A 15,923-nucleotide genomic window follows, 5' to 3' on the forward strand; every position below is an offset into this window, starting at 1 on the left:
AGAGGACGAGAGAGTGCAAAGTGCTGTATCCCTCGGGGGATCTGACATGACTTGTTCCTTCCCTCTATTCCCAGCCAGGTCTCACCCCCCCTCCGAGGCAGGCACAGCGAGGTCAGCCCAGAATTGGGGCTCCTTGCGGAGAGGATGGGGAGAGAGCAGGCCCAGGCCATGCACGGTGCCCTTTGTGCCCTCCCACCCTCCATCCTCCCCTCCAGCAAAGGCGTTCGGATCTTCTGGAGGAGAAATAAATAACAAAAATATAAAAAAGCCAACGCAAGACATTGCTGCGGGAGGTGTGCGGACATCGCTGGGGGGTGTTATGTGTTCTCTCACGGTATTGCCCCTGCATCAGCCAGGGGTAACTGGAGCTGAGATGGAGTCTGATCCTCCCGAGCCTTTAATTGGATGCACGAAAGGACCAAAACGCAACTGGCTCTCGTGCTTCCCCCACCACGAGCTGCACCAGCTCCTTGCGTCCCCCAGCCTCCTTTCCAACCTCTGGCACCGCCGGCTCCCAGGCCAGCGGGCCAAATCCTTGCAGCCAAGCAGGGTGCTGGTGAGGGCCAAACATTGCACAGATCTCCACACACCCTCACTTTTTGCCTTGCCAAGGAAACGCCGCACTCAGGCGAGGGGCAGCCAGATCACCGAGGGACGGCGCGCGGCGGCACTGGTGCAAACCGGAGCGCGGAGCTGGGCGTGTGGGGAGCATCGCCGGGGCCAGGCAGCAGCTGGGGCACAGCTCCTGGCCTGCAAAGGCTGGCATGGCCTTCCCGAGGCTCCTGCAGCCCCCAGCCCTCCCTCCGTGCCTGCTTCCAAACAGCAGCAGCCCAGCAGCCCTCCTCTGGAGCTCCGGGCTGGGACAAAGCGCCCGGGCTAAGTGGGCCTTCTGTCCCCAGCTGCACCGGGGCCAGGCTCGCCCCAACCTGCGAGCCTTTTGCTTTCCTTTTTTTTTTTCCTTTTTTTTTTTTTTTTGTTTTTCCTCTTGCAAAATCAATTTGCGGACGGCTCACTCCTTTTTCCCCCTCGCAAACTTATTAGCTATTCAGCCCCGGCGAGCACTCGTAAGCATCCTTTGTCCCAGGGAGGGCTGGAGCCCCCTTCATTAGCAGTGATTACCCTGAGCAGTTTGACAGCCTCCCAGCCCGCTTACAAGACTTTCCCATTCAGCCCTGCCCGGGGCTGCCCCGTTTCTCAAAAGAAACGGAAATATTCAAACATTTCTCCCCCCCCCTTCCCCAGCTGAATAGAGGAAAAGCTGTTTCTCTTCCCCGCCCTCCCCATTCACTTCACTTTTGATACAATATTTTCCTTCTTTGTTAAACCGGAGAGAGAGGGGTCAAGGCGGACTTTTTAGCGCCCCTTTGCCGAGCGTTTTGTTTAACGTAAATACAGGCTCCCCCTGCCTTGCCCCCGATGACGATTATGATGATTTTTAAAACAGCCCAGAGCTCGGGAGGGCGAAGGCTGGGGCCGACCTTATTAAAAAAAGAAAACGGCTGAAAAAAACGCCAGGGGAAGGAAGGGAAAGGGGCAGAGGGGAAAACCAAACCCGATTTTTCCCCCGCGGGTCGCGGCGGAGAAGCCAAACGGCAGCGCTCGCAGCGCCCGAAGCCTCCGCCGAAATTCCGAATATGCGCCCCCCTTGCCCCAGTCCCATATATATATATATATATATTTTAGGTGAAAAAATCCCTCGTTCGTGTATTTGTCTGCCTCTGCACTTGTCTTCCCCAGGGCTTTAATTCCTAAACGCTAAGCCCGCAAAGCCCATGGAGAAATCTCGACCCGCTGCACCCGTCCCCGGGAAAGAAATGAGATAATGGGGCGCATTTTAGCACATTCCGTTCTCGGGGGAAAAAAAAAAATCGTATTTTTTACTTTATTTTATTTTTTTTCTTTGCCCAAAACTCCCCGGTGGAAAGTGCCGCCCGTCCACCAAAATCCGGCCCCAAACCGGGTGCCTGGGTCCGAGCACCCCAGCGCGGTGCGCTGGGGACAAACCGGTGGCTTTTAGGGGTCTTTTTAGGGCCGACAAAGCTGGTGCCGGGCTGCAAGCAGGGCCCCGACCCCTCTCGCAGGCGGGGAAGCCCCATCTCTGTTCCCTCCCCCAAAAAATCGGGATTTACCGCACCCCAATTTGCCCTCTCCAGCCACCGCAAAGAAATCCAGCCGGGGCACCAGCTCCTTGAAAACAACCCTAAAAAAAAAAAAACCCACCTCGCAAACCTCGGGGAAGCTGCAGCAGCCCCGGACCCATCAATCGGCTTAGAGGGGAGGCAGCTCCCTGGGGACGGGGGGACCGGGGGGGGGAACAGCGCCGGGACCCGGCAGCCAAAAAAAGCACAGCTCAGGAGCTTTAAAGATCAACGTCAAATTGTATAAGAGAAAAGCCTTCTGCCGGGAGAAAAAGCTTAGCCCTGCTCCTCCGAGCTGCCGTTTGGTCTCCTCCAGGAAAATCGCTGCGAAACAAAGCGAAGGGGGAGGACGGAGGGGACAGCCCTGCCCCGGAGCCGGGCTGGGCTTTTTGGGGTCTCTCGCCCCCCGTCCGGCCCTTCCCGGTAAGTCCCCGGCTTCCCTTTGCTTTTGCCGGCTCGGGGAGGAAACCTGGCTTTCCCTTAGCGTCCCCGGCTGGGCTGAACCCAGCTGCTTCTAGCCCTTTTTCCCCTTTTATTCCTATTTTTCTCCTTTTTCCTTTTTTTTTCCCCCTTTCTCTTTTTTTTTCCCTTTTCCTTTTTTTAAAATTTTTTTCTTTTTCTTTCTTTTATTTTTTTTTTAATTATTATTATTTTTTTTCTCCATCCCTACCCGGCAATTCACCACCGATAATCCCCAAAATCTCAACCCGTGCGAGACGAGAAACCGCGGCGATGCCTTCTCCTTCCCTTCCCTGGGCACCCGCATCCTCCAGCAACCCCAGCCCCTTTCCCACCGCCTCTTCCCGACCCCCCCAGCCCCCCGGGCCCCCTGCCTTGCACGGACATCACCCCCGGTGGCGAGCACCCGGCTATTTCGGTTCCTCCCGAGCTGATGCTGAAATGCTCGTGGCCTCCGAGATCTGCTCCGCATAAACCGGCGGGCTGGAGACCGACACCGTCATTTCAAAGCAGATCCGAGGGTCGTTCACCAAATATTTTATTATGGTTTTTAGGCTGCTTCATACAGTTTCGTCCTGCACATGCTCTACAAGTCACCTGTGCACACAGAGAACAAGCCAAAAAATAATAATAATTAATAATAATAATAATAGAAAAAATCTACCATAGCAATCCCTTAAATAAGTAAATAAACATTATATATATATATATATAAACCCTTTAAAGTAAAGCAAAACCCAACCAAAAGAACAGCGTCTTTTCACCATGAAGCACCCCCGCGGGATAGGCGCAGGCGCTCGGACATTTTGCAGCTTGGCATTCGTTTTTTTCCTTATTTTTTGTTCTGTGTATTTTTTTTTCTACGTTTTGTGATTGATTTACTTGTTTATTTCTATTTTTTTTTTTTTTAGGCGTGAACTCTGCGACTCCTTCGGAATAAAGGCGACAAGGGCTTTCGATCCCGTTTTTGTGTGTTTTTTTTTTTTTCTGAATGCAGTCCGCTGCGGGGCCGCGCTCCGTGCCCCCCCCCCCCCCACGGGCTGGCACCGGGGTTGGGGGGGGGGTTGGAGGGAGGATGGAGCTCGACCTGCCGGCTTCCCACCTCCCCCCCACCCCCCCCGGCTTTGTCGTGGATGTCGGCGTCAGATGTCACATTCACTGTCGCTGGATGTGATGGAGATGGCGGAGGTGGCCGCCTTGCTGGAGAGGCTGGCGGCGGGGCTGGAGGGGGCCCCCAGCGCCTCCCCGCCGCTCTCCTCCTCCGCTTGCAGCGAGCGCCCCGAGCCCTGCGCTAGCACCTGCTGCTGTAGCCTGCAAGGAAGGGGCACACACACAGCATCACCGCCCGGCCCCGCTCCCCCCAGGCCTCCCCCACCTCCAGTTCAACCCGGTTTCCCCAGTCCGACGGCTCCGTCCCCTCTCCGGCAGGGGTTGCGGGGACAGTGGGACCCCTCCCCGGGCTCCGAAACGTCGGGGGATCTGCTCCCCCCGCTGCTCGTGCCGCTGCCAGGCGTTGTGGGCAGCTGTTTTGTTCTTTAAGGGAAGGGAAAAAAATAGAAAAGAAAGAAAAAAGTGACCCGAGGCGCGCTGCCGGGTGGCTCCGAGGCTTAGCGGGGAAGAGCAGGGAAACGGGGCCGGAGCGCCGGGGAAGGGCACTGCCGGCTCTGCCCCACGCAGCCCTGCGTGAAATCGGGCTCGGTATGGCCGGGGAAAACTTTGAAGGGGGCTTCTCCCCTCTCGGCAGCGGCGAAGGGCCCTTTTTCCTCCCTCCAGGTTCTGCTGGGGTCACGCCAGCATCCCCAGCCGGGGGGGGTCCCATCATTAAAAAAAAAAAAAAAGGAAAAAAAGAAAAAAAAAAAAGGAAAATAAAGGAAAATAAAAGAAAAAAGAACCCCGTAGGGTTTTCCCCCTCTGCTCCTGCCTTAGCTCGCTGCTTTTCCCCGGGAGAAACTCCGGCATCACGGCGGGGCCCCCGGCGGAGAAGCGAGCCCGGGGGCTCGGGGCCGGGGCGCCCCGACGGGGCGGGCAGCACCTACCTGTTCTTGGCGGCTGCCGCCCTGTCCCTTTGCCTGCGGTTTTTGAACCAGTTGCCCACCTGCGTGGGGGTAAGTCCCGTGGCCTGAGCCAGTTCCCGCTTTTTGCTGGGGTTGGGGTAAGGGTCCTGCAGGTACCACTCCCGCAGCAAATGCCTCGTCCGCTCCTTGAAGCAATGCGTCTTCTGCTCGCCGTCCCAGATGGTGCGGGGCAGGGGGAACTTCTTCCTCACCCGGTACTTGTCCACCGGCCCCAGGGGTCGCCCCCGCAGCTTCTCCGCCTCCTGGTAGTGAGCTTCCAGCCAGAGGGCTTGCAGCTTGGCGTGGGACTCCTTGGTGAACTTGTGGTTCTCCAGGATGTGGTAGAGCTCCCGGTAGTTCCCCGTGTGGAAGGCCACGATGGCCCGGGCTCTCAGCACCGACTCGTTCTTGTTGAGAGCCTCGCAAGCCGCGGGGGCCACGGGCAGGGACCAGAGGAAGCGCCCCAGGCGCTCGATGTCCCCGCTCTCCTCCAGGGTCTCGCATACCCCGGCCACCTGCTGCGGGCTGAAATTGAGGATGGGCAGCTGGAACATGGAGGCGGCTCCGAGCACCCCGCCGCCCCCGGGCACCGGCCCCGCGGCGGGGAAGCGGCCGGCGGCGCCCCCCCGCCCCACCGAGGCCTCCCCTCGCCCCTCCGCTGCCTTCTCCCGAGCCGGCGGAGCTGCCCCCGCTGCAAGGAGGGAGAGGAGATGGGGAGAGCTCGGCAGCTCCGGCGACTGGGGGGCGGTGGGTAGGGGAGAGGAGGAGGAGGATGGAGGAAGAGGAGGGTGGGAGGGAGGGAGGGAGGGCGGGGGGGAGGGATGGGAAAGAGGGGGAGAAAAAAAAAAAAAAGGAAAAAAGAAAAAGGGTAAAAAAAAAAAATAATAGAAAAGGCACAAGCAAAGCTCCACGCCGCCGCCGCGCTGCTGCGGGAGCGGCTGATTCGCTGCCGGGCTCGGGAGATTGGCTCCGGGTTTCCATGGCGGGGCTGCCACTCACGGCCCCGCGCTGCCAATCACCGGCAGCCCGGCCCCGGCGCCTCCTTCCCCGGCACCGACGGCAACCGGGGCCCCGGGCTGCCCGGCGAGGGTCCCCGTCCCGCTGCCCTGCTCCCCGACCCGCTGCTCGGGTCCCCGACCCGGTGTCCGGGTCCCCATTCCTCTCCCTGTACTCCCCATTCTTCTCCCCGTGTCCCCATCCCTCTCCCCATGTCCCCATCCCTCTCCCCATGTCCTCATCCCTCTCTCCCTATGTCCCCATCCCTCTCCCCATGTCCCCATCCCTCTCTCCGTGTCCCCATCCCTCTACCTATATCCCCATCCCTCTCCCCATGTCCCCATCCCTCTCCCTATATCCCCATCCGTCTCCCCATATCTCCATCCCTCTCCCCATATCCCCATCCCTCTCCCCATATCCCCATCCCTCTCCCCGTGTCCCCATCCCTCTCCCTATATCCCCATCCCTCTCCCCGTGTCCCCATCCCTCTCCCCATATCCCCATCCCTCTCCCTATATCCCCATCCCTCTCCCCGTGTCCCCATCCCTCTCCCCATATCCCCATCCCTCTCCCTATATCCCCATCCCTCTCCCCGTGTCCCCATCCCTCTCCCCATATCCCCATCCCTCTTCCTATATCCCCATCCCTCTCCCCATATCCCCATCCCTCTCCCTATATCCCCATCCGTCTCCCTATATCCCCATCCCTCTCCCTACATCCCCATCCCTCTCCCCATATCCCCATCCCTCTCCCTACATCCCCATCCCTCTCCCCATGTCCCCATCCCTCTCCCTACATCCCCATCCCTCTCCCCATGTCCCCATCCCTCTCCCCGACCGCCCCGTCCCGCAGCCCCCATCCCACGCCGCCCTTCCCATCCCGACCGGTGGGAGAGGCTCAAAAGGGGTCTCCGGTGGGGACCCCCGGGGCTCGGGGCGCTGTGGGGTCGGACGGGGGGGAAGACAGGGCCGAGGAACCGGACCCAAATCGGCTTTTAGGGTCGCACCGGTGCGGCGGGGAGCGCCAGGGACTACGGATACAGACGGAGGGCTGCGGGAGGAGCCGGGGTTTCAGGGAAAACTCTCTCCCGTCTCCCTACAAGTGACTTCCCATCGCCGTCAAGACGAGGAGTTATCTGTAAAGAGCTCATCGCCCCTCTCTGTTCTCCTAAAGCTTTATGATTTCGCCCCCCCCCCCCCCCCCCAACATTTAAAACCTTATTGTTCGCGGCTGAGTGGCCCCGAACAGACGCCGAGAACAGCGCCGGGGAGTGAGAAGTCATTTGTAGGTCAGGACAGCGACTCGAAGCAGATTTCGGGAATCTTTTGAAATATTGATCACCTCGTAGCCAGCCTCCGTGCGGGTTTATTTTTTATCCCGGGCCGGGAAGGGAAGCGCCCCTGGGCTGTGAGGGTCCCAGTTGTTCTCCGGGAGAGGAAAGCGAATAGGCAGAAGCCGCTTCTTTATTCCGCACATAGCGGCTCTGTGGCAATTTCTTCCCGGGAACATTAGGGGCCATGCTTGGAAAGGCAGCATATATTTTGAATTAAGCTCAGTATGCTCTTTCTTCCGCCTTTTGCAATACACTTTTTTTTTCCCCCTTTCTTTGTATTTTTTTTTCTGGAGCACTTGTCAAAGAAATGCCTCCTTAATTTGACATCTCGCCGTTGACTCTTTCCTCCCCTCTCATTCCTTCATTTTTATTGTTATCATTCTTGTTGGTTTTGTTTCCCTTTCTTTCCTTCTTTCAGAAAGCCCCTTTGCTAGCTGCCCACGGACCGAAATTAAACAGATTTATATTTTCTCCCATCATTTCCCCGCAGAAAGAAGCCGGGCTGGGGCTCGCCGTCTTTTCTTTAGTATCAAGTACAATTTGTCTTTTGCTTGTGAAGATTTGGTAAATCAGAAGGCAGATAGATAGCGCAGATGGTCGGAGGTGTCGGGTCAGATTATGGTACGCCTCAGTACAGTGCTAAGCTCATTCTGACGGAAAACCCTGATATTATTTTCACAGATCTACACAGTTCACTTGAAAAAAACCCTCCGAGCCATTTACATCATTTATGTGAGGCTCACAGCTAGCGGGATGGAAAAGCTTTCAATACTGCTCATTTTCATAAAACCCGACAGAGCCGGGGAGACAGAAAAGCACAGACAAAACTCACTAGTTCAGGGGCACACCGCAGAAACTTGAAAAAAAAATAATAGAAGGGGGGACTTTTCGGCTTCACTTTGCAGAGCCAGGTTAGGTTTCCGCTTAGGGAAAAGGGGGGGAAAGAAAAAAAAATCAGAGAAGGGGAAAATATCTGCAAACATTGCTGCGGTTCAAAGGGTGATGGAGAGTCCCCTTTCTACCCCATCCATGTCCTCTCCGCTGGTGAAAAAAGAAAAAAAAAAAAAAAAAGAAAAAGAGTAACTTGAACAGCTCGGTGAAAGGTCCTAAATAACCAAGGGTAAAAAAAGAAAACCCCAAGCTCCTCGGTGTGAGCATCGGGCTTCCCAAGGGAACGGGTGGGACGGGGCGACCGCTGCCCCCGCCCGGCCGCCCCCTCGAGCATCCCGGGCCGGGCCGGGGAAGAAAACCCCTGCCTGGGAGGTGGAAATGTGGAAAAGCCGTGCTGCTGGGTGCCTAATTCCTCCTGGCCGTGTGAGGGTGATGATTACTAATATTACTGTAGGATTTTTTTTTCCCTTTTTTTTTTTCCTTTTTTTTTTTTTTTTTTTAAATCGTGCGCATGATCTGGCGAAGGGAGTTACTGGGCTGCAGCCTAATGACCATGAACAGAGCGAGACAGGCTCCATAATGAAAGCCAGGACTGTAGGCTAAAGGAATGAATCCTCATTAAGAGGAGGGAGAGCAGCTCGCAGGGGCGAGGGGCTGTCCCCCGGTCCCCAGCCTTTGTTCCCCGGGAACCGGCCCGGCTGGGGAGCGCTGGAGGATCTGCTGCGAGGGGAGGGGGGGTGAAAGAAAGGAAAGGCAACACCGAAAAAATCCATAGGAATCCTGCCTTAACCATTTAAAAGGTGACCCTTAACCATTTAGAAGGGGAAAACCAGCCCAGCTCCTGCAGCTCTGCGCCCTCTCCAGCTCGGGACTGGGGAAGTGGCACAGCCCGAGGGGGTCCTGGCCGGCGGGGGGGCTTCGTTGTGTGACACCAGCACCCCCCCGGGGTGTGCCCGCTGTGTTTCTGTAGGTTTTTTCCCCAAATACCAAGGGCACCGTCCGTGACGTTGAGAACCAGCACCAGCAACCTTAATTTAAGGCACGGCTCCGACCCCCGCTACAGGTAGCGTGCGGGGTTATCCCCGCAGAGAGGGATCCAGTGGAGGATGAGGAATAAAATTGCACATTAAAAATAAAGGTTAAGCAAGAGCCCTGCGCGGGGTGTCCTTTGGCCTGCGGACAGCGGAGCATCCTGGCCCTGGGAGCGGCAGAGCTGTGCCCCCCCGGCCCGGCAGCGCAGTCCCCTGCGGTCCTTTCTGCAGAAGCAGTTTTCAAACGCAGCCGAGGTGCGAATACACTTTTTTAAGCCTTTGATTGGCGTGAAGCATTGCATTTAAAAAAAAAAAAAAATTCCCCCCCTGGGAAGGAGAAGCCCCACTTTAGAGGTCTCGGCGGGCTCGCCGTGGAAGTTCACCAAGTGATGCTAACCGGGTCTGCAGCGCTGGCTGAGAGCCCCTGGGGCGGGTCCCCGGGAAATCAGGCGGCTTTTTGTGCCTCGGGACCGGAGAGATGCTCCGGGTCGGGCAGGCACCGGGGAGCATCCCTGGTGGTTTTCCCCCCCCGGCCCGGAGCAGCGGGCTCGCTGCCTCGCTGGCCCCTGCAGGACCGGCTGGGGGCTCTCGGGCCCCCGCTGGGGTGATGTGGGGGGAAACGCCCGGGTTTCGTTGGTTTTCGTGTCCTCGCCTTTCTTAGTTTTAGTGTTAAAAGCGCCAGGTTTGTTGAAAAAGCGGTTATCAGTCTTTCCGTTTCTTCCTAAAAAGGGCTGTGTTTAAAGTCGTAATCTGCTCAATGTTAGAGAGAGTTTGCAGGCTGGGTCCTCACTTAAAGTTCCGAAAACCGTCGGAAACCCCGGAGAATCCCTTAAAATGCTGCCGGACAGACAGGGGCGTTCCCCCGCTTTCTACTCTCACCACGTATTGATCAAGCGTTTGTCCTGCGGATTATTTGGGTTCCCCATAATACGAAGCATCAGACCACAGGCAGTGTATTTCATGTTAGAAATAAACGCTGAGAACTCAAAAACCTGAATTATTTGGAGACTGGAAAGTGAAGACCCTCCTTGCACAGGGCCCTGGCCAAGGCCAGGGCTGCAGGCAGGACGGATCTCCCACATCCGAGCTCTCTCTTCAGTTTTCCTGAGGTTATGGGCCTGATTTAAGGTCCCCGATGCACCCGGGTTTGTTTGCCCCCTGCCTTTACCCGCGGATAAATGCACGCAGCACCGAATCTCTTTTTAACTGGGGTGTGTTCACTTAAAGCCTTCACTCCGCTTAAAATTCCTGTTTTCCGTCAGGGTTTTATCTGAAAATTCGAACAAAAGGAAACAAACAAACAAATAAACAAAAAATAAAATGTTCAAATAAACACAGAAGTTTCTGCTCATGCATATTTCCTCCCCCAAATATTCCCTCTTTTACACCTTTTTCCCATAGGAACAGCTCCTTTGCGAAAAGAAGGTGCTCATGCGGAAAAATATTTCGTGTCTTTGGAAATGCAAAGAAAATCCCGCAAATACCGCGTATTCTCCCAGGACGGGGACGAGGGCTGTCACCAAACCACCTCTTTAACGGAACGCAGCAATGGGGGCAATTCAGGCGTTTGGGGAAGCGTGAAGGACCAGGATGAGAGACCCTGGGACAGCTTGGTGCCCACATGCGTGTCTACACGTCTTCTGGAGCTGTGCACATGGGGCAAAGCTGGCTCAGGGCTGATCTGGGACCCCAGAGGTTGCTCGCTGAGGATGGAGACTGCTCGGGAGCTGAGGTCCCTCGTTTTTGGCAAGGGAGCATCTCGGCAGCTTTGGGGGCTCTTTCAGCAGCAGCACGCCCAGGGCAGTCCGGCTCCGGCTCCAGCTCTGGCACCCCGGGCTCGGAAAAAGGATCGGGGGCACCTGCCTGGGTCGCTCCCCCCTCGGCATCTCCAAAACCCTGCAGCACCCCGTGGGAGCGCAGACACCGGCCACTCTCCTTCTGCAGGATGAAAACCATGGGAGACCTGAGAAGCAAAAGAAAACGACGCTCCCCTACTTTCCTCTTGGGGGATCTGGCCCTAGAGATGTCCCCAGACTCGTTCATGGGGACGCGGGGACAGGGTGTCCTGTCCTCCCTGAGAGGAAGGGCCGGGGGTCCTTAGCCCTTTGCATCAGCTGGAGGAGGCTGAGGGGAGCTCGCCGAAACGAAAGGGGCATGTGAAGCCCTAAGAGCAAGAGCTGGGTCCACAGAGAGGCAGTGTTAGGGCTCTCCGCGACGGGAGTCACAAGCCCTGGTGGTCTGCCAGCCGGGAGGGAGCTGGTTTGGGAGCCCTTTCAGAGCCCTGCATTGACCATATCTCTTTTCAGAGGAATGCAAGCCATTCAGCATTGATTGGAGATGATACTATGAAAGAGTCCTTCCTGCTTGCCGGTCGATAATGAAAGTAGTTGTTTATGACTTTGGGTTTCTTTAGATGAATGCTGTTGGGAAGCAAGGCAAAACAAACAAGGAGGAACCAGCGGGACACAAAGCCCTCGTTTCTGCAGCCTTCAGAAACCGTTTTTTTGGTGGGTGCACAGTGACAGCCTCGGGTCGGGCGTCCTTGTAATAAATAAATGGGTTAAAGGAGCTCAGGAGCCCTGAAGAACCCCAGTGGGGACCAGCCCTTGACAGTCCTTAGAGCGAATTAACCGAGAAGTCCCTGCTGGCTTTATCCAAAGCCTGTTGAAATGACTGGCACCCTTCCGGGTGAGCTCGGGTGGGACCTCTGGGAACCTCAGCCTCTCTTGGTATCGTTGCTTAAGGCACTTGGGCCATCGAGAGGTGTTAACGAACACCATCGCAGTATTAAACCACTCTTTCTAGACATTTAGGGAGGGTCTTTAAGAGACTCGCTTAAGGTAGATTGAAGCTTTGAAGCGATTTCTCGATGGCTTTATTTAACGATTTGTGAAGGGGGGTGCTGCAAAACAGTAATTTCGGAGGCCCTAAGGGCATCCAGGAACTAAAGAGTCCCTGGGAGCCAGGCAGGGAGGCTGCTCTCCCCTCCAGGACACCGGGGAGATGCGGAGGGGGGCACAGCGCAGAGGCTGCTTCCACAGGGACACGCTGCTTTTCCACGTGTCTCCCTCTTTTCATTCCCCTCCGGCTCTGACCGGCAGCCAGGTAGGTCAGCTATTCCTCTTTGAAGCTGCATTTTTGTTGCTTCAATTCACTCTTGTGAAAGCAGCATCGCATCTGACCGACACCCGTGCTGCGGGTGGCAGAAACAGTTTTCTGTTTGTCTCTTCTGTCCTGTTTCTATTTTCTCTGTCCTTTCTTCTTTCACCCTCATTGTGATGTCTTTTTTTTTTTATTCCTTCCCTCCACCCTGTACCCTCCTCACCTTTCCCATCTAGCTTATTTTCTTGTGTTTATTGGTAGCTTTAAATCCACCCTCTGCCTCAGCAATAGGGAATAAAACCCAACCCCATTGCTACTACAGTTGGTTAGAGGCAAGTATCAGCTTCTAGTCTCTTCCAAGCTTGGGCTGTGCATTTTTGCCGTGTAATGCTGCACATCAATAAATAAAGGCAAACAACTTTGTTAGCGCAACTTCTGTGCAGGCGAGCAGCAAGACCGTCAGCAAGGGCAGGAGCTGGTGGCGTGAATCGGAGCTGACGGGGCTGGTGGCGTTCCCCAGCAGCTTCCCCTTCCAGCCCTGCTCCAGGATGTGAAGTATGACACTTTAATGCGTTTTCAATCCCTCGGAGGGCTGGGCTGCATCTTTGTAGATGTGAAGAAGCCTTTATGTGATCTCTGTTCGGCTTGCTCCAGGGTTAGCTTAGTGCAAAGCGGAGCACCCTGCTCCCATCTAGCATGAGGGCACCTAGGAAAAATGATAACATGAAATCATTCTCAAGCACAGGATAAATAAATGTATAAAACACCAACCCCGAGCAGATACTAGGTATTGGCCCGGATCCTCCAGTTACCTAACCTGGTGTAAAGTCGCTGACTTTTCCAGAGTTTTTATTGATTGCACCAGGGAAAGAGGCAAAAGAACCAGGCAGTTTTCAGGAAGGGCCTGAACTATAACAAAGAAAAAATCAGTAAATTTGTGTTTTCAACTTTTTCTGGGCCGGGGGCTCCTCCAACACACCTACTACCCACCCGTGGGGCCAGCATCACGCGTGGCACCAAAAAAAACTCTATTTTTTTGTAAGGAAAACGCTCGGGGCCCTGCAGCCACCTCGCCCGGCCCGCCTGCGCGCTCTGCCCGGCAGGTGGAGCATCCTCATCGCTTTTCACCCGCTCGTCGCGCCCCGAAGAGGAGGGAAAGGCTGCTCCTTCCCTCACGGCTCGCCGTTCACGGCTTATTTTCGGGGGAGGATACCCGCACCGAGGCGAGGAGAGCCGCGCAGCGGCGGCGCTGAGGGGAGGAGGCCGAGGCGATAGGCGAGGGCTGCCCCGCCATTTTGCAGCCTCACTGGGAGGCAGAGGGGCGAAGCGGGGCTCGCAGCCGCCCCAGAACGGGCCCTTTGCCGGGTGCAGGGCTCCTCCCGGGGTAGGTTGGCCCCGGGTCGGCCCTTTTTCCCCTTCGAGACCGCGGAGGCGAAGCTGAGGGAGCGAGGCGGTGGCCGTGCCCCGCGCTCCCTCCACCTGACGGCCGGGAGTCAGGCCCTGGACAGATGTTTTGGCGTCCCTCGTCATTCCCCTTCTGTCAGTGCCACTAACCCCGCAGGGCTACCACGTCCTGGTCACCTTTTAGGTGCCGATGTCCCCCAGAGGGGCGGAGCGGCCACTGCCCGACCCGGCCCCGTCGCCCCGCTCCCGTCGGGGGCACTCGGTCCTGCGCGGCCATTTTGTGGAGCTCAGCCGCGGGCCGTCAGGTGCTAGGCAAGGAGGGTTTTCCCCTACTATTTAGTAAAAAATCGGCGTATTTTTTTATTTCGAGGAATTTAGAGAATCGTCTACGGCAATATATTTTAATTTGTATGTGCCCGACTAGGTAAAATGCGTCAGTCGAGATGTTTAACTGTGGGAGGACTCGACAGACGCGTTCGGCATGACACACGAGGCACAGTGGCAGGGCGTTTTAAAAGAGAAGTGTTAGAAACAGCGAATTCAGAAATTTAGAGCCGTACAATTATGCTAACTTAGATGTACTAACTGTAGAACTGTCATCAGTCAGGAAAGGGCTCGGGTGTTGTAAGCAGTGAAAACAGCAGCAGTTGTCACCTTGAATGCGGTGTTCAAGTCTCATTACCGGGTTCCTCAAACGATGTAGCAGAAGAGGGGCAGAGGAGGGTAGCAGCACGATGACAGCCACAGGCTTTTTACAGACATAAAATTTAGCCCAGAAATGTGAACTCAACTAAATTTCAAGAAGCAAACAATCAGTCACGTAAGAGTGTTAAGGGATAATGAACAACATAGGAGAGGTATGTCTCGATCTCAAAAGCCTCGTTGGAGTTAAAATGATTTATATAAAGTTAACAAAAATAGTGGTTTTGCACAGCAATGTTTAGAATTGAGCGTCATAACGGAATTCTAAGGAGTAAGGGTCATATAAATAACAAATACATCACAGCTTATTCTAGGAAGATAATACTTGTAAAGGATGCCCTCGTGGTTCAATCTGAGCGCAGGGCATTTGATTTTAAGGAAGGAATTTCTCTCTTAGCTTATGGGTATTTTTCACCTTTTAATGAAGAACCAAGTAATGGCCGTTGTCAGGTGGGATATGAAATACAGCTGTAAGTCTGCTATGAGATGCTGCATTAGTGTTAGTATGGTGATAATGGGTAGATACTCAGGCAGATAATCAGGCAATTTGTTTGTGATTTCTGCACTCAATGCAATCTTGGAATGCATGAAACTTTATTGCCACAATTGAATTTCATATAATTGCGTTTATTAATGTGGTACAAAAATGCAAGATGTACAGTAACATTTTTCTCCCGGCAGCGTTCTGAATAGCACTGGCAGCATTAGGTGGAAACATCCGTTAGAAATGAAGTATTACTGTTTGAAGCTGTTTAATATGTGTATTAAATATTCCTCACACTTTAGCATTAAAATACAGAAAAATGACAAATACATTGTTACCAAAGCTATCGATTTAATCACCACATCTGATAAAGGTTTTGATTTATAATTCCTTTGGGAAAAGTAATTATCCCAACCTTTCCTAAAAACGCCTGATTTTTGCTGTAGCAGAAGTTGATGGAGCAATTATTCTGCTCTTTAGTACGTCTTTCAGACTTAATAACAGCCTCATATGAGAACATCTTAATTTGTCATCCAATACTGGCTAATGGTTTGATGCATCTTTTCTCCAGTAGGACCAAGAATCCTTTAGGACAGTCATATCTCGAAAGTTATCAGTTGTCCAAAATCTAGATGTCTTTTGCTTCAGGCTGGTGCTTACTGCTGCTCTTAAAATCTACAGTAATCCTGTAGATTATCAATGTAGTTGGATCTCTCAGCCCTTTCTAACAGGGACATGTGTCCTCTGAATTTATAACACAGGACAGCATTTATTATTTGTAGTTACGTTACTTCATTTAAACAATGTCCAGAATAGCAAATGTTTTACATAAACATGCTTTCAGAATCACTATCAATTTCTGCAATTTTACCCTTTAAATAAATTGTATTGTGAAACCAGAGAGGAGGGAATAAAAACCCCTCTCCCTTTAGTTCTGTTCCTCTCTTTTTCAAAAGCATTCAAAGAATAAAATGTATCATAACTATTTTAAAGGAGTAAATGGTGTGTTTCATCGTAATAATTAGCAGTTGCATAATCTGCTCTATGGGTGGACCTCGTGTTGTGATTGATATAGCAATGAGTAGAACTTCTTAGCTCTTATGTGTTTAAAGTCATGGTTCTGCTTTTTTTGTATGTCTGCATAACTTCTGTGTGTGCCCCATTTTCTTGCAGATTTTATAGGAACTGTCAGGGAAACAACTAACAAACGTTGTTAAATTGTTTCTAGAGAAGGAATAAACAAACTGTTAACGTTTTCCACATGGTGCTTGCTGTTTGACTCCCAGTTTACTTATAATACAGATTTCCTGAAATTGATATGCTTCCCTG

The 15,923-nt window shown here is 53.8% G+C and overlaps 2 protein-coding genes and 1 long non-coding RNA gene across 8 annotated transcripts in view; 1 reads left to right on the top strand and 2 right to left on the bottom strand.

Annotated features, from left to right (window-relative positions):
* Positions 1-3,295: 3,295 nt before the first annotated feature.
* SIX6 (SIX homeobox 6) lies at positions 3,296-5,329 on the bottom strand. The gene is made up of 2 exons (XM_080592855.1): positions 4,634-5,329; positions 3,296-3,908 (listed from the first exon to the last, which is right to left on the bottom strand). Exons 1-2 carry the CDS (start codon positions 5,203-5,205, stop codon positions 3,740-3,742), a joined length of 741 nt encoding a protein of 246 aa, XP_080448981.1. The 5' UTR covers positions 5,206-5,329; the 3' UTR covers positions 3,296-3,739.
* A 1,565-nt stretch (positions 5,330-6,894) lies between these two features.
* LOC308195439 (protein SIX6OS1) overlaps positions 6,895-15,923 on the top strand; it is a 45,670-nt gene continuing 36,641 nt past the window's right edge. The window contains exon 1 of one of the 6 annotated variants that reach the window (XM_080592846.1): positions 6,895-12,007. Coding sequence is in view for 2 of the 6 variants with exons in the window: in XM_080592841.1 (XP_080448967.1) it covers positions 13,599-13,713 (115 nt within the window). In the remaining 4 variants the exon portion in view is untranslated. Of the gene's footprint in view, positions 12,008-13,024; positions 14,581-15,923 lie in introns of those variants that run through there. The other 5 variants (XM_080592842.1, XM_080592841.1, XM_080592843.1 and 2 more) reach the window with 5 other exon arrangements.
* Positions 12,001-13,119, bottom strand: LOC308195447. The gene is made up of 3 exons (XR_013951521.1): positions 12,995-13,119; positions 12,776-12,913; positions 12,001-12,710 (listed from the first exon to the last, which is right to left on the bottom strand). It is a non-coding gene; the product is annotated as an uncharacterized lncRNA (long non-coding RNA).

This window comes from Anser brachyrhynchus (assembly GCF_964034855.1).
Source record: "Anser brachyrhynchus genome assembly, chromosome: 5".
In the NCBI taxonomy this organism is placed as follows: domain Eukaryota; kingdom Metazoa; phylum Chordata; class Aves; order Anseriformes; family Anatidae; genus Anser; species Anser brachyrhynchus.